A 19566-nucleotide genomic window follows, 5' to 3' on the forward strand; every position below is an offset into this window, starting at 1 on the left:
CCTGTCTGATGACACAGCAGCACCTGGTGAACTGATATCGCAAGCGTGACAGCCAGCCAGCCAGTGTGGACAATGTGTGTTGCTGGAGCCTAGTGAGGACAGGACACACGTCACGAGTGACGGCTGGGAATGTCTGACTTGCATGTGTTACTCATGAACATCTGTACATACTGGTGACTTACTGTTAATGACGAATTACCACCTCTTGTTTACTCTCTTGACAATACTTAGTGTCGATATTAAAAAAAATTTGTAACTTTTTTGTTATTCCGTACAATTTTCAGAATATATCTTTTTGCCAGATTTCTCAACAGACATTTCTTGTTCTTCACATATCTAGTGTTGACTACTTCTCATCGCTTCTCTCTCTTTCTCTAAGATAAAAACAAATATGTCCTTTTAAGTTCAAAAGAATTCAACAGGTTTTCTGCATTACTGCAGCAGAAAATGACACATGAAATGTATATACTTATATCATGTATCATGCGGTGACCAGAGTAGTATCATGTTGTATCATTCGGTGGAGAACTGTATCATGCTGTATTATGTGGTGAACAGAGTATTATCATGTTGTATGATGCAGTGAACAGAGTAGTATCATGTTGTATCATTCGGTGAAGATAACTGTATCATGTTGTATCATGCAGTGAACAGAGTAGTATCATGTTGTATGATGCGGTGAAGAGAACTGTATCATGTGACGAGTTGTATCGTGTATCATGAGGTGACTAGAGTCATACCGTGTATCATAGGGTAACCAGAGTTATATCATGAGGTGAGGACATCAAGTGGCAGGAGGTACAAGGAGGTCCCTTTCGTTCGAGTGGCAGAGGACGCAGAGAAACACATCACAGTCTACTGCGGTGATGAGACGCCATCCTCCATGTTGTCCTCACTTGCACAAGAAAACACAACGGTTGTGACGAGGAGGGAGGGCAGGCGTCACGAGGGAGGAGCACCGAGATAAATGTATGCGCTGAGAAGCATAGTCGTTATGGACGAGAGCGACACGTGAGCTAGGGGGGAATCGGGACTTTCGGGACACTCACATATGTCCGCCATATATAGCTATGATGCTGCAAAGAAGCAGCACATTTGGAGTCCCCTTCATTCATATATATATATATATATATATATATATATATATATATATATATATATATATATATATATATATATATATATATATATATTGTGTGTGTATATATATGTATACGTTGAGATGTATAGGTATGTATATAAGCGTGTGTGGGCGTGTATGTATTATACATGTGTATGTGGGTGGGTTGGGCCACTCTTACGTCTGTATTTTGCGCTACCTTGCTAACCAGGGAGACAGCGACAAAGTATAATAAATAAATATAATAAATATAATATATATATATATATATATATATATATATATATATATATATATATATATATATATATATATATATATCAGAACCTGACACACCTACAAGGATGGATCTTTGGATGTCCAAGAATGACACACGCTTCTGCTAAGGTAGGTATGGTTGAGGGGTGAGGTGGGAGGTATGTGGGCGAGTCGTGTTCTACCAGTGGGCAAAGCGTCACGTGACTCAAACTGCCCTACGGTTAGATGACAGCAACCGTCCTAAACGGAACCATGCCATTCCCATCTGACCCCTTAAATAAGGACTCCACAGAGAGATACTTAAGGAAGATTAAACTTGACTGTATATGGGATGCTGCGGTAGGACAGGCGAGAGTCGTGTGGGTGTGAGCGGCCGTCGTCGGTCGGGTGGTCTTTCAGCTGCCATGTTCTCCAGCGGGAAGTCTACGGTGTGTTCAACACACACAACACGAAGGACGTCCTGAACGTACCTCCTGGTAGACAAGATCGGTAGAGGCAGGACTGGTCTAAATATGTGCGGCCGGAGACGCACTCCTGGGTCTGGTAGTTCCTTGGTCCGTTGGAATATTGCGAAGACTTTATCCCTAATTCTGTTGGCTTCTGCAGGGGAGTGCGTCGCTACTTAAGAATGTCCATAAATGGTCCGGGAGGAGCCTGAGGAGTGTTTGGGGAGGTGAATCATGCCAGAGTACACACACGGCCACTCGTGACACAGTGTACTGGGGACGGAGGCTTCCTTTGTCTACCAGTAACACTAGTAAGGCACACGAGGGAAAGACCACGTCATTTCCACCAGTGGTGAGCTCTTAACTCACAGGAAACCAGGCGTGGGTGAGGAACAACCCCGCCCAAATCTGTATGGAGAGCAATTCTAACTGCAGGGAGTCCAGCAGCCTTCATGGTTCATCCAGCACCAAGAACGGGACAAATGCAAGTAGGAGGCAGGCTGATACTGAGGGAGGAGGGAGAACGAGTGGTGGCGCTCGTCAGGAGTGCAAGCTCCTTTCATCGGCAACAGTGTGGTGGGTGGTGCCGTCTAGCCGGGCAGCGTAGTGATCACAGTCACTAGGCGGCTGTCACCAACCTGCTGTCCACCAAGAGGGTGCTGCTGCTTGGGCACAAAAGGTGCGGCGTCGCTCCTCAGTACAAACTAGTACAAGTGGAGAGGCAAGTCTTTGTCTCCTTATCTCCAGCATAAGAATACTTCGTGGCAGTAGATTGACGGGCGAGTTAAAAGGTACCACCTGTACCCCTCCTGTGTCTGAGGTACAGCCACCGATAATAATATCAACATAAAGGTAATAGCAACAGTCGAGACGGGTAATGAGAACATGTCATTAATATTGAGTATAAACTACATTAACACGTAACCTGCTTTACATGCTCTTTATATCCTGTACAATACATGCCATCACTCCCAAGACAACGACGACTTATGGATGGCGAGTTTATATATAAGACAGACTATGAAGAGGGAGGAGAATGACTGAGGGAGGTCACCCACCATCAAGAAACAGGGAATTATTTTCCTCGCGAGGCAAAATGGTCTAAACCATCACCGTAATCTACTGACGCGTGGGTCATTCATTACGTCGACAATCCCTCCGACCTTCACACTTTGGAGACACGTCCCTAACGACGTCATAAAGTACGTAGGTCAGCGCGTCGAGAGGTGACGGGTGCAGCAGGCAGTACTCCACCACGAGATAGTACACAATGTGTACCGTGCTCTGAGGCGGAGACACACACCAATTGGCAGAGGTGAGGGCAGTGTGGCGCTCGCGAGCGTCACTGTCCTCACACTAGCGGAGTATGCTTGGGTGTACCTAATCAGTTATACAACTCTACCAACCCTTTTACGGGGCTCCTGCAGCTTCCAGCATGCACTCTTGCTCAGGAGCAGGGGAACGTGAGCCTCTCTGAATTTCAGATATATTGTTATTAACAATGAGATGGTGTGACATTTCTTGCAGGGTTTGTTTAGATATATCGCAAAAAGGCTCTTATTTCACATTCTAAGATATAGTGTTCTAGTTGGAGTCCAAATCTTTGGCCACATCTTTACAATTCACATGGTTAACATCTCGAGTTAGGCCAAAGCGCCAATTGTACCTATAGCCTAGCCTTAATGTAGCAGTTACAGTATCATGTAATTTGCTGATCTCGTTGCTTTCTCCATATACTTGTTTTACACATTTTACTGATGGAATTTTTTTTTCTACTTATGTTTATCTGAGCTCGTCTTGTACTTCAAAAAGGTCAATTAGTTCTATTCTAATTGGTTTTTCCTACTTATGTTTATCTGAGCTCGTCTTGTACTTCAAAAAGGTCAATTAGTTCTATTCTAATTGGTTTTGAGGGTTTTGATTGACAACCCAACGTGTGTTTTCAACATCACCTTTACTGAGTGCAAGTTTGGCTAAAGCATCAGCTTTTGTCATGCTCATGGAGGTCTATATCGGAGGAAATCCATAACAATTTGATTTGAATCCCTTAAGCAATAATGTCCATGTATTTGTGTCTGGCTTGAGAGCCCAGCATGTTACACTGTGGTCTCAGGGTGTTAAGGGCGAGTAGTGAAGATAAAGAACCAGAGATAATTAAGCTGTCTGTGGCAGTGATTTCTACCTGTTCAAGGGCGATACGTATGGCGAATGGGAACGTCCTAAACTCCTTTTCGTCAACTGATGATGATACAGCCCCGTCAATGGTAACTTCTCGCTCGCAATGTAACCATGTACAGGCGATGACCTGGAACACCTGCACCAGTGACTCACGACACCTCATAGCGTATCACAGTGTGTGTGTGTGTGTGTGTGTGTGTGTGTGTGTGTGTGTGTGTGTGTGTGTGTGTGTATGTATGTATGTATATATATATATATATATATATATATATATATATATATATATATATATATATATATATATATATATATATATATGAACGGCAAGCTTTAGAAATAGTTTATTGTGGAAGAGAAACTGCGTTCAGAGAACATCAGGATTACTCCGCCCAACAGCCAGTGTGTGTGTGGACACGAGCACTGACTAATAGACGTCTGCTTCTTTCCTTCCACACCTTAACTTCAGAACTCACTACACCTCATATAAACACTTCCTAATTCTTCCAGGGTCTTCTGGAAGGCAGGTGTTATCGTTACTCTAAAACATATATATGAAACCTTTCTCCTCTGCACCAGGATCACAACACCCTAACAAGTGTTTCTGAATAAGGGGGGAAATTAAAGAACACATCACACTATCGTTTAATGGAGAGAGAGAGAGAACGGCGTACACCTGTGGCCTGCTGGGATACAGGGACTTCAGTGTAGACAACATGGGTGGCGTTCACCAGCTGTGCGTGGCGTGGCCCGGTGGTCATCACAATGTTGATTCCATTTCAAAACAAACTTTTCGTATAACTATCAAATCCCTCAACAAACATTTTTATATGTGACAATTACGCATCAAACAAATATTTAATTCATTTTACAACCGAAAACCTACTATACACATTACATATATATATATATATATATATATATATATATATATATATATAAATGCGAGACTGAGTATACAACAATCGCTCAATTACGTTCTGATGTGCTTGCCCTCTCATCAATATCTGAGGTTGTTCTGATCTCCCGACACACAATATTGCTTTTTCACTCCATCTTTCCACTTCTATTTTGGTTACTTTTGCAAGGTTCCATAACACCTATCCGAACGATATTCACCTACTGGTCAATCTAATCCTCATTGATTGAAATACAGTTTCAGAATGAGTGATGTCTACGTCTGCTGGCCACTAACCTAAAAAGAGACACGTTTCTGCCGTGCTTCAACCACGTCTGTGTTAATTCAAATCGTAATATAACCTGTTAAGTTACATTACTACGATAAAAACCACTCACACCAGTACATTAATGTGACGAAAACATCTTCAATTAGCACGAACCAAAGAATTATAAGGCGTCACATATCATAACCTAAGACCCACGGCCACTCGCAAACAATACAACATTGTTGGAACCAACTATTCCTTCATAAATTACGACCATATATATATATATATATATATATACATATTGTCATCAATCACATGTTCACCAAATGGCGTCCTAGCTTCGTCTCTTCGATGTATATCAACTGACTGTTATATTTCTCTCTGGTATCTCCTCTGATGATGTGATTATTACACGAAAGTGCACTTGGGAACTTTTCGTGTTTCATTTTCCCCGTGGAATATATATACATACATACATACATACATACATACATATATAAATATATATATATATATATATATATATATATATATATATATATATATATATATATATATATATATATATATGGGGTGGCGGTAACAGGTAAGGAGATGAAGTGAATACTAAGGACTGTTGAATGTGTTAGATGATAAGGTGGCACATGCGAGGAGTTTGGGTCGTGGAGGTATACGAAGCGAGAGATGTATGATGAATGGAGAAGGTGATAGCCTTGCATGGCATAAAGTGTAGTAAAGAGGTTGGGAATTTAACTGAATTTCTCCACAAAGGAGGAGAGCGTTGTTGACTGATTTTCAGTGTGTTTGGTTCAAGGTGAGGTGCCTGAGGTTCATCTGGGGGTGGGAGGCTGGTTTTTTTTTGAGTTTGAACTTGAGTGGCAAGAGGTAGGGCGCTTATAGACACCCGTGAATGGACATGGCAGAAGATGGGAATACGGGAGCTGATGTTCACCACTGGGTGGATGAGGAGGGGAAAAGTCCTGGGTGCATTGAGGGTGTGTGGGAAGATAAGTCACTGTCTTTCAGGGAAAAGATGGGTATGTTTGATGGTAGAGTAGTCTAGACGGTGCTGCATGGATGCAAATCATGGAGGCTACACGCTAAAGAAAGGAGGAAGGTGAATGTGTTGACACACAGTGCTTCAAGACAGTGTGTGGTAAGAGTTAATCGTGTAATGAATGAAACTGTGTAAGAGGTGGTAATACTCAGCCGAGTACTATTGAAATAGATGAAAACACTGGCGAAACAGTTTGGACATTAGAGAAGATGAGTGAAGAAAGACCATTCGTGTCAAAAAAGAGAAAGTAAGGGGACGGAGACCAATAAAAAGATGGAAAAATTGAGTGAAGGGCGTTTTGAATTATCAAAACCTTAAGAACCAGACGGTGCCAGGCGTCTATGGGGAAAGAGCGAATTGGAAACATGTGGTATAAAAGGGACGACAAGCTGTAACTGGCCCATCCTTGCCGTATAAAGTGGTTAGCGGTAAACCATGAAATGTTCTGTGAGGCTTGGCTATGGACAAAATGTTCAGGATTCAATACATCATCCAGGACAGAGAGGAGTACATGAGAACCTACGAAGCAGTACTCCATCTATTCCCGGCGCTAACCCGCTAACTCCAGAAAATGTGTGTGTGTGTGTGTGTGTGTACAGAAAACGAACATGCCTTTCCATTCTCAAGATACTACGGGAATCTGCTTCATTTTCTGTTCCCCTGCCCTACTACCAAAGAAAATGGGTGTAGGATAAACTGAAGCTAATTGAATTAAATTCATGCGTGCTTAACATTCACATGCAACAGCGTAATGCTCCCATAGACAAAGACATTTTGAAATACATAAATGTGAAGCAGAAAAAGAGTTTTAACAATACGTGGTGTACCCAACATCCATTTTCTTTAGTGAGAAACTTCCCAGACTGCTGGTACTTGACAAATGTAAATACAAGACCACTTTCTTGTGGAAATACAGCATATATATATATATATATATATATATATATATATATATATATATATATATATATATATATATATATATATATATATTCTGGTCATCACATGAATTATGTTCTAAGTGTAATTATCAAACACGTTCGTTACAATGAATGTAGGTTACATGGTGGAGGGTAATTGGTACACATATGTACGTTCAGCTGACACTGATAATGTGTTCAGTTCTGGTTGGCCTGGGATACGTTCTGGGAATCCCACGAGATTATAGGGGTCTGCCACGTCCTGGCCAGGACGCAACGGCTGGCTGCCAGAGATAATGACGATCTGACTGTTGGGGGAAGTTATAAGCAGGCAGTCTGTACTGGGAAGTGATGGGCAGTCTGTGTTGAAGTGATAGACAGTCTGTTTGGCAAGTCCTGAGTTGTCTATGCTAGGAAAGTCGCAGGCAGCCTGTGTTGGGAAACCATGGGCTGTCTGTGCCAAGGAGATGATGGGCTGTCCATGTTGAAGTGATCCTGTGCTGGTGTGGTGTTGGGCAGTCTGTGTGGGGGAGTGACCAGCACTCTGTGATGGGTTGTGTGTGTTCGGGTAGTCATTAACTGCGTACTTGTTCAGTAAGGGGAGGGAGTCGTACACACGTGGGGTTCAACTCTAATGTTATACAACTTAAATATATACATACTGTCTGCGTTAACCATGTCCTTAAGTCATATTGTTTCATTCACCCACCACTCGTATACTATAAAAGCACTTCATATCTTAAGTGAGCTGAGTTACGGGGTCAAGTTAGAGGCTCTGAATTCGCCCATCCTAGAAGAGAAAAGAGTGAGGAGTAACCTGACCACAGCCTTAAGTTCTCAAGAGATGGATGACGTGGACAATCATTCCTGGTGCCATCTCTTGTCGCATTCTTCTGAACCTTCTCTTCTTAAGATGGGTTATCTGTCCTGTGGAAGTCATGAGCTGCTGTGTTGGGGGTACTAGTCTCTGCGTGGCTAGTGATGGGCTGTCTGTGCTGGGTCGGTGATGCGCAGGCTGTTCTGAGGTGAGTGATTGGCAGTCTGTGCAGGGAAACTGATGGGGCAGTTTGTATGGATTTGGCGCTCGCCTGGGGTATAGTGAACTGGATTGACTGGTGGTCAGCGCCAGGGTGATTTGGACTGACTGGTGGTCATCAATGGTAGAGCGAACTGGACTGACTGGCGTCTGGTGCCCAGGTGATCATCTGGACTGAACTGGCGATGGTGGTCATTACTGTATGGTGAGCTAGGCTGCACGATGATCACTACGAGTTCAGTGAGCATCGCTAAGGACAACGGGAATCAATGAAACGTTGGGTGATGGTCTGTTGGGCGAGCTAAACTACACAGGGGAACGACCACTACCACTATTGTGATCTGGGATGCACTGTCGATAATGGGGTGGTCGGTAGGAGTGTGGTGCTCTGCTTCATAGGGTCAGCCAACCTTCTCTTTGTGCACTGATGAGGCTTAAGAATGGACCGGCGTGTTGAAATATTGTAAAGCTGAGCCAGGACAGTTGGGGGTAGATATCTAAGGCAGGTCCAGAAGAAGCCACATTACAGGGTTTAAGACTGTGGTAACGGACAGGCCTGTAAACATGAAGAGAGTACGTTGGTCTAGGGTAGGCCAGATCGGAGGAAGGGGGGAGGACGACGGGTTTTGCTACCTCCTGACCAAAGTTACACATGGTTACAGCACAGGACTAGGCAGGAGGGGACACACTATGTGAGGTGATGATGAATGGTGTGTACTGGTACTACGCACATAGTGGAGGTGGCGTGTCAAGGTCTACAGGTTGTGCGAGGAGTTACCAGAGTCATGTGGCTTTGATGCCAGTGCAGGAGAAGTGAGGCGGTTGAAATTCTGTAGTTCGTAAAGTGTACGGCGGCTGCTGGGCTCGTGTTTGTCCTGCTGGGGGATGTGTGTAGCCGAGATCCTTCAGGATTTTTTTTTTCCAGGCGCTTTGGAGTCCGAGAGCTATTGGACTGACTACAAGAGTATTTCAAGATGTTGGGTCGGCCACGCCGAGAGCATTAATCATGTGAGAAGCGTGGAGGCCAAGCCTTTACGGTGGTCCCTGGAGAATTACGGAGGACGGTTGATTGTTGATGTCACACTCGTGGACCTCTAGTTCTGAAGGTCAGTATTGTCCTTACCTTGGTCGCACCAGGTCGACGCCAGACGACACTGGGTCAGGTGTTGGTTGGGCAGGCCATAAGAGTAATACTTCATCTTGACTACGAGGACTGAACTAATTCTTTGAGTACGAATTCATAAGCAACACTCATGATAAAGAGGAGATTGTCAGAGTTGCCGAGAGGAGTTGGCTAGTGATCAAATAATATGAACAAGAACTGCCATGTGTAACTTGGTATGAATATTGTCCAGCGACGGACAACACCGACCAAGATTGTGCAACCTGTACTATGGCCATCGCAGGCGGCACTCCTGATGCACAGGTCAACATACATGCAGCAAATTACAGTGAAGACTTCCAGTGTAATAAACCTCTGAACTATGACTGCATTAACATATCCCTAATCACACAACAAAGGCAAATCCTTGACTAACTATCATTCTCATCCTCACTCATTGGTTAACAATGTCATTCTGGTATACAAATGACTCCTCAAACATAACGAGCCACTAGGTTAAAAGTAATCACACAACACACGCATTTCAAACGGAAAACTTTAACATATAACATTGTAGTTATATATGGCAGGCATATTGTTCATTCAGGCGAGGCAAGAGATCTTGAACACACACCAGACACACATACACCAAAAAAGTCAATAAGTACAATTCAGAGCACAAAACACACACCGTCTCGGCTTAGTCTGGTGTGTCATGACATTTCCTACAGTGCAACTGTAGTAAGCACTCCTCACCAAAACCTACTTCATACACAGGCTGAAAAAAAAGGGGGTTGCCGGTCACTGGTTCCGGCGTCAAACATGTTACAAGTCGTCATCCGCAAAAACCTTCCACAAACGTCTACGGGAATACTCATTACAAGCCAAATGAATAATGCAGCGTTGCACACTACACACCTCACTACTGGTGTCCGGCTCTCGTGGAGCGTAAGGTTGTCACACACACCACTCAGGTGCGCCCCTGGCCCCGCCCGGGGGAACATGCACTACACTACAAGTGAACAACTAGAGTACCGTCACGTCTCACTAGCGGGGGTTGAGTCATCTACAACCTCCCTAGGGGGACAAACTCCAACACTTCGGGTCAACATTCCTGCTCTTGCACAGTGCAGTTTAATGTCCACCACCAAAGGTCCTTCCTTCTACAAGACATCATCATTATTGTAACTATACATGACTGGTTAGTAGGAAATGAAAAAGCATGAACAGGATACGGGCACTGAGCACCCCAGTGACTGTGCTGGGTCAGCGCAAGATCTGAGTCTTACCTTTAGGGTCCAGTTGATCTGGATGGAACCAGGCCCCTGTGTGCGTGCGAGAAGAGGGAGAAGAGAAGGCAGAGAGTTAAGAGCTGCTGGGCTCACACTACACCATCAGTAGCAGTAGTAACGCCGCCACCACCGCCCACAACCCACACCCGACACACCCTCAAACACCCGCCTCCACACCCACACCCACACACACACAGATCCTTCCAGCAATGCTTCCCACCACGCTACAGCTGACCATCTCCACCGTCTCGTCAAGGGACAGGTCAGAGGATGGTTTTACTGGTGCATGACACAAGCTGGGCCATGAGTGACGCATTACACAGTGAGATGGTCAACTGTAGAGGATGATGGCAACCATAGCGAGGTGATTGGTGATGCTGCTTTCACTGCGACATGAGGGCCTCCAGTACATCCAACACTTATCTTAGATAATCTAGCCTTTCTAACGTACGTACACATACACACACACACACACACACACACACTACACACACATACACACACACATTCACTGACCAGACAACCAGATGTACTCCAAGATCTGTAGTACACAGACTCGAGTGGTTTAAGTCCTGGGGGTAGGGGAGGGTCTGGTTAATTTGGCAGTCTACCAGCCATTCATCCGCTAGAGGGTACTTCTCTACCCTTGCAACTAGATCTGTGATCAAGCTTTCACAGTAAGGACTTGATCAGATAAATGTTCGTGGCAGCAGTCTGCATGCCAATATATTCACTGCAAACAGACTGGCCGGATACAGCCAGGGGGTTAGCTTTCCCATTTACATCTTAAAGAACCCAGTGGAGTTGAGCGCTGCTGCCCATGGATGATCTCTTGACACTAAAAAAGCTTGGGTGGAGTGTATATATGTATGGTTTGGGATGCTGCCCCTTACATCATATTACATCGAGTCGTCATTCAGTACAGGATGAGCAGTCAGTCACGACGGAAACCTCACACAGTAACACGGGACGTACACAACCAATCAAAACGGCCAGTTGGACACTCAAAAGTGAAGAGATTCGAAAGAAAACGGAGGAAGATGAAATGGAAACAGATCTGAGACAAGCGTACACCACGAAGATAAGAACAGTAATAAAGAAGGAAAATAAACCAAGAGAAGGTGAAAATAAAGTAAAGAACAAAAACAAAAGATATGTAAAGAAATCTTTAATAACGTTCATAACCGTATGAATGTTTATATGTGGCGGCCATGGTACAGTTCATCCGCACTGCTGCTTTTCATCACAACCACACACACCACCATCACTACACTTCAACCACACCCACATCCATCGCCTCAGGTCAATAAAAACAGGGATCCTTAGATATCAATTTTAAGACGATTTACATTTGGCAAAAAGCTTTTAAGTAAAAATTCTTGTTACATGGGAAATTTGAGGAAGTTCGTACAACGATATACTGTCTCGGAACTGCATTAGCCCACGAAAAGAATAATCTTAAACAGCCAAGTGAAATTCTATACTGCCTTGTTGCAAATATTCTTAAAATAACAAAATATGCCACTTTAATTTACTGTAAATGGTAATACAGGTTATACAATGCTTCGGCAGAACTGGCATTAATAATGTAGAAACTTAAGACTTAAAAGTATAATGTAATGCTGTAGTATTGATACGATGCAGAATCTAGCAGAGCTACCCCCAAGTTTTATAGACAATTCAAGTCCGCTTTCGTATTCTACATCAAGTCCCTCAACAGAAAACGGACATTTTCCTTTAGGCACCGTCGGTCGGTCGGTACATTCGTGTGCATATCTGGGCTACCGACGCTTTACTCGACCAACGGATGAACCGGATATATCCTTAAGCATGCTCTAGATTACCCAAGTAACGTATTTTACTGACCTGCTTTCACTATATCACACACCAGGTGCAAAAAAAAAAAAAAAAAAAAAGCAACACGTCACCATGGAAACACCACCACCACACAGGGACCTTACACCACAAAGAATACTTCGTCACCATAATCCGCCAAGCACACCTACAAAGAACATGGTGACACCACAAATACGGCCTGCCACCACAACACCCAGCCACATCGTCTGCAACACCATAAGCAAGCAGCTTGACACCACCACATCCAGCCACACCGTTAACATCACCACTAGCACACAAACTGCCACAAACACACCCAACCACATCGTCAGCAACACAATAAGCACACACACTTCGACCACAACACCTAGCTACACCGTCGTAGCACCACAAGCACACACACTGTCATAACACCAAAGCCACACCGTCAAACACAACCCCCAGCCACACCATAAGCGGACAACACAACATAGCCTGCCACCACAACACTCAGCCAAGCCTTCAGCTACGTCACAGACAACCCATCGCAACATCTAGCCACAACGTCAACATTACGAACAGACATCCTGCCACCACAACCGTAAGCAAACGGACTACTACCACAACACACAGTCACCCAGCCAGCAACATCATTAGGCAGACTGCCTGCCACCACAATACCCAGCCACATCGGCAGCAACACCACAAGCAGATACACTGCCATCACAACACCCAGCCACCTCGTTAGCAACACCATACTCAAACAGCCTAACGCAACAACACCCACATACACCATCACAAGCAGACACCCTGACACCACAACACCTAACCCCACCGTCAACAACACAAGCAGAGCTTACCACCTCAAAACCCAGCGACACCATCAGCAACACAACAGGCGGCAAGCCTGCCACCACAACACTCAGCCACACTACAAACAAACAGCATGTCACACACACACAAAAACACACCAGCCAGCAACACCAACATCACCTCTGGTACTAGAGACGGGTCGTCACCTTGACACTGACCTGGAGGAAGTTCACAATAAGCAAGTGAAGCAAGAGGGTGGGGGGTCACCCCTGACTCGGTCACAGTCTGAACCTTAAAGCTCTTGGAGAACCTTCCTCGTGTCAGTGGAGATGTGAAGCGGTTCATTGGTCAAGTGAACCACTCGTGTCTGTGGTTGTGGGAGGTACTGAAGCTTACACACACATACACACACACACACAACACCCGTCTTACCCTACACTCGTGACTCCACTCTCAGACCTAGGCACATGTTTACCACACCACAGGTGCAGTTAACTTACTGTGCTAGGCTTGACGTTGGAGCCACGAGGGTAGTGCCTCACCCACACAACCTCCCCCCTCCTCCCCCATGATGGTTGGTTATAAGAAGATATTATCTGTTACGATTGTAATGGAAATTAATATTTCAGGAAAGAATTGACTCTACCAGAAAAAGGGGCAAGTGAAACCATTACATGATAAGACTGTACAAGCTTGGCTAATGTAAACTGATTATTTGAACAAAGCAGATCCAGAATGAAACAAGAAATTATTTCCAGTTTAAAAGGTAGAAATGGGGAAAAAAATATTAACTTATTAAAATAGGAAGCATAACACCTTGGCTAACTACGGAAGGCAATGAAATGACAGAAGAAACTTGACTATTGTTAAACAAAGGAGATGAATAATGAAGTATAGAGAGCAAACCAAAGTAGTTAGGGTTCAGGATCATTAGTAACAACGGTTGCCTTATCTTCCTTCTGTTATTCTGTTAGTCCTCTACCATGGTTAGGTTAGGTTAGGTTAGTCAACACGTTGCTGCACTAACAGGTCAACTACCCTCCACCATGTCCCCTCCCTCGTCTGTACCTGCTCGCCCTAAGGTTTTCAATCACCACCACATCCTCGAGCCATGCAACTGAGCGTTTGTCTCTCCCTCAATTGGGAGCAACTCTTTTTTTTCTGTTTGTTAGCTACGAAGGCACGGACAATAGAATGCCTTTATCATGGTCATCTCATTAACGCTACATCTATCTATCTATCTATCTATATATATATATATATATATATATATATATATATATATATATATATATATATATATATTATTGACCAGACCATTTGATGCTTTCTTTTGATGTTAAAAAAATTGCTATACATAACTTGATTTTGCCAGTAATTCATTCTATTTCCATCAAATGTTGATGGTATTCAGTAAGTGTTACAGCCTCACATGATCTTGACTCTTGGCACAAACATCCCTCAGGTGCCGGTGGTGGGTAGGAGACATGACAAAACGCTCGCTCACCAATGCTACAACTTGTAACCCATTTTGTCTTTCAACACACAATGAGATTTCTCGGGCCTCTAGTTCAGATCATACAAGAAATATATCCTATATATCTATCGTATCTGACGGCCGAGATTCCTTTGTCGAGCAGGTATCTGGCATCAGACACCAACATTACCTACATTTACACCTTATAACATCTTCCACATTCAGTAGACTTTACACTTTCGAGGCATCGTCTCCCAGAGCCTGCACGGGTGGTGGTGGTGCTGCTGCTGGTGAAGACTGAGGTGGTAAAGCCCTCTATTTACAGAAGGACTTGTCGCTCCTCTCCACCCCACCCCACCCGTCGTGATCATTACACACGCCAACGCGAGCGCATCTCACGTATGTGTATCATCATTCCAACAATACCATGACTGTTATATCAAATCTGACGATGCAAGTGGAGACGGCAGATGTGTATTACAGGGTGTCACGACACCCTGTACTCAATTAAGTGAAGAGTGTAGTCTGGTATATAACAAACGCAGTTACACCCACCTCCAGCAACCCCACCGCTTCCACTACCCCCCAGGCTCCACCTGTACTTCTAGCGTCTCGTCCGCCACAAAACCTCAAGCCTAGCGTGGAAGGTTGACCCATGACCTATCCCTGGGCAAGTCCCGGCCACCGGCGCAGGTGATCGTCCCTCCCAGCAACACTACACTACTGCTCCTCCTCCTCCCTACATAGGCGGTAAAGCCTCCCCTCCCACCCAAGCTATCCTCTCTTTCATGCTACCTACCCATCACCACACACATCCCCATTCCTTACCATCACCCAATACCTGACACTCCCCCATCTTTCGTAAGCCTCCCAAGCCACAAATCCCTCCCCACTCAGCATCCCAAGTAAAGTGGGTAGACAATATGACACAGCCAAGGTTACCTAACCTCCTGACAACCCTTGAAAACAATACAACAAAGAGTGTGTGAGGAGGGGGGCGTCTGCCCCCGGCCAGCCCAGCCCCCAAGCCTCCCTCCTCCCCTCCCGGCAGCAGGATCGATGCCACACTGAGCCACATACTGTGTTGTGTGCCACCACCAACCTCCTTCCTCCCTCCACGTCTACCACAACCACAGCTCACCATCCTCCGAAACCTCTTTGCACAACATCCCTCCTATCCCCCGCTACACATCATCCCTCCTATCCCCCGTTACACACAACCCCTCCCATCCCCCGCTACACACCACCCCTCCTATCCCCAGCTACAAACCACCCCTCCTATCTCCCGCTACACACCACCCCTCCTATCCCCCGCTGCACATCCCTCCTATCTCCCGCCACACACCATCCCTCCTATCCCCCGCTACACACCACCCCCTCATATACCCCGCTACATACCACCCCTCCTATCCCCCGCTACACACCACCCCCTCATATCCCCCGCTACATACCACCCCTCCTATCCGCCGCTACACACCATTCCTATACCCCGCTATACATCACCCCACCTATCCCCCGCTACACACCACCCCACATTTCCCCCGCTACACACCACCCCTTCTATCCCACGCTACACAAGCGGTATGGTAATGCTGATTGGTTGTGGGGAGGCCTGGGTAGTGGCAGTGGTAGTCGGCATTATGACTTGGTGTGGTGATGGTGACAGTGGTGGTGGAGCGGACACCTGACGACGCAGTAAGGATGCAGCGGTAGGTAGGGAGGAGGAAGCTGAACAACCTGCATGACGCTGGCAAAGGTCGCCTCAATAATGGACTAACTGCCACCCCTCACCAAAACCATGTGCTGTCACCCTCACTCTCATCATCACCATGTGCTGCCACCCTCACTCTCATCATCACCATGGGCTGCCACCATCACTATCACCAACACCACGTGCTGCCAACCTCACTCTCATCATCAACATCAACAGGTAGTGGTGCCAGAGGCCATAGGAGATCTTCCTCACTGTCCCTGGCTGGGAGAGCCATGACCTGCTTCATCCCGACACCTGACCAACCAAACGATTCCACAAGCAGTGGACCAAAGCCAACCTCGTTACCGTCAAACCCAAGCAAGCCGTCATCATACAGGTCTCCATCGCTGCCCTAGCCTTTCCCGCCCCAACCCCCTGCCGTCTCCATCAGGCCCGACAGTCCTCTCCAGGTGGTTCAGCCCACAAAGCTTCTCGGTGTCGTTCTGCAGGACACACTAAGCTGGAAAGAACAGGTCAGAACCACCACTGAAACCTTAATTCTTGGTCACTCTCTCCTGCTCCTGAACTCAAGACTATCAGCACAACTTCCACTCATCCCTGACTCATCTACGCCTCCCTCCCTCTTCTCCCGCCCCACCCAACATACAACAAGGGTTACCAGGGAAGGTGCTGGCAACGGCAGGCAAAACTATCATCAGTCCATCTATCAAGAGGCGCTCCTCCCGACTCTCGAATATTCACATGGATTTCATACAACAGTTCGGGATGAAGCTACTCCGTCATCTACGCCATCGTCTGCTCCTCCCACCAGGGATCCCCCAGTCCCAAGACTGAAGTCGACATCGCAATCGAAGAGACCAAACGAGCTTTAGGTGTCCCATCCCAGCACTATGAACATCAATAACCAGTGCACAGAGTGTCTTCATGTTTTTAAAGGCCCGATGTCTAAGTTGAATGTATTTCATCGGCATATATTCAGCCTTAGGCTTGAATTAATCTAATAAATAATCAATCACTATTTCGATCATTACGATAATCATAATAATTAAGAAGAAAAATGTTTTAAACCGTTGATCAGATGGTGTCCACAGACACCATAGCAGGGGAGAAACACCTCCCGCGGGTGTTGAGCGGTGTTGTCCCGGGTGGGTGGTGACCTGGGCCCGTCCTGCTCCCCACCATCCCAGTAATGACTTGTATCCGGCCATCCCCTCCACCACCACCAACACGAGAGAGATTGCTGCAGATGCATATCTACAGTCAGTATAACATGGCTGCTTCCCACATGACCACTAGAGAACATATATCAGCCCACGCCTACATATAGCCACCGGTGGCAGTAGAGTCATGACACAATGTGCACAAAGTACAGGTACGGTGCACGTCATGTTCTCGACACAAATGCCATGACTCTCGCGCCTGACTTGTGTGCAACGTTTATACCTCCCTCATGCCAAACGTAGTTCCTTCTTTCCTACGCGACTTCTCCCGGCGCTGTACTCGTTCAGGAACTGCAGTTCCGCCAATGAAAAACACCTACAGGGGGTGTACAGGTGTTGCAGGAGTCGTCTCCGGCAGACACAGGTCAAAAAGCAGCACATTGCTAGCTGTCTAGGCAAGGGCCACTCGGCCCTGACGCGTGAAGTCAACAAATAAGGACACGTGAGTGTCAGGTTCATTACCGGGTGTTCACCTGGTCCGCACCACCTGACAACTTCCATACATATCATACATCAACTGCTGACCCAGCCATCCTCCACCCCCGACCACACGTTACCACCTCAACCTTGTACATTCACATACAATAATCACAAATAATGGTGATTACCGTGGCAGTGTTCAGGGACATCAAATGTCGTCAATTTAGCAAGTAATAATAAAACGGACTCCGCCAAAAGCCAGTCAAATCCCAAATGCAAATCCTAAATGTTCGTATACAGCTGTTGAGGCGCGGGAGTGAGGGAGGGAGGGAGGACAGGCAGCAACGTACCGCTGGTGCATTGTGGGAGCGCCGCGCCAGGTTACGTAAGGCACTCCGGCCCGCACCGCACGCATCCCGACACTTATTTACACTCATGTGCTTTATGTAAGTGTAAGGGGGGCCCGGCCATCCCCTATACTGAGTGGAGACATAACGCTGCGGGAGCCTCTACGGTGAAGGCGGCCAAGCTCTACCTATAGCGCCAGGAGAGGGAGGGAGGGTGGCAGACACACCATAGCAACAAGACCGTCGTGGTCAAGGTGAGGCTGCGGTGCGGGGAGTCTCCCCCCCCTCACACACACACACACACACACCCACCCACCAGGGGACCCACAACCAACGCCCAACTACGTCCCCACCAGAGTAACTCCCAGATGACCCAACTACGCCTCACTACGCCCACCACACGAACTCCCGATTGATCCAACTACGTCTCCCGCTCATAATGGCTCACTTGTGCTCCCGCTGTAACCTGGTGGTGACGCACACCACTTATGTAACAGCAAAGTTTGTCACTAAGGAACGATACGGGTAATAAATTACTATGAAAACGTGTGTAAAACCTTCTGCTCTTCCACTTAATGTAGCAGTGGGAGAGTGTACGGGAGGAACAAAGCCCGACAGTGGCCACAGGTCGCCGTGTTCCACAGGATCGACTCAACTGCGCATCGCTGACACGCACCTCTCCCGCCTAGATGAAAGTCCATGTAAATCCTGTCCTGATGGTCGCCAATAGTCTGCCTTACCCCCCCAAATCCCCCCACATCCCTGAACTTCACCCACTCGTTAGCTCTTCTCCGCAGCATCTCCAAGAACGATCCTTCATCCAGTTCCTGCAACATTCTAACCCTTGAGTTTCCAGCCCAGTAGTCCACCTGACGCTTAAGTCGCAAACATTTCTTCCTATACACAATCAATCAGCATCATCTTTCCTCGTTCACCTGTACCGTGGAGAATTTGTCAATGTTTCTGTTGCCTTCCTAGCGCACTTTCCCCCTACCCACAACCCAAGGACTCGTAAATGACCAATCATTTCACTCTTATCACAACCAATGTTTTGGATACGTCCAGACACACACACCCACCACAGTCCCTACAACCCTCTTTGCTTTGAAGCCCATGTTCTTTGTCAGTGGTGGCAGCCTCCACCACATCAAGCCTTTATTGTGACCTCTATATCGTCAGTCATGT

The 19566-nt window shown here is 46.2% G+C and overlaps 1 protein-coding gene across 3 annotated transcripts in view; it reads right to left on the reverse strand.

Moving 5' to 3' along the window:
- The window catches only part of LOC139749850 (reticulon-1-A-like), a 195385-nt gene that overhangs the window by 29937 nt on the left and 145882 nt on the right, over window positions 1-19566 (reverse strand). For 2 of the 3 annotated variants that reach the window (XM_071664177.1, XM_071664179.1), the window contains exon 2: window positions 10573-10608. The exons of the other annotated variant lie outside the window; for it this stretch is intronic. In XM_071664177.1, coding sequence (XP_071520278.1) covers window positions 10573-10608 — 36 coding nt within the window. The remainder of the gene's footprint in view (window positions 1-10572; window positions 10609-19566) is intronic. 3 annotated transcript variants of the gene reach the window in all.

The sequence above is a fragment of the Panulirus ornatus genome, chromosome 8 (assembly GCF_036320965.1).
Source record: "Panulirus ornatus isolate Po-2019 chromosome 8, ASM3632096v1, whole genome shotgun sequence".
Lineage (NCBI taxonomy): Eukaryota > Metazoa > Arthropoda > Malacostraca > Decapoda > Palinuridae > Panulirus > Panulirus ornatus.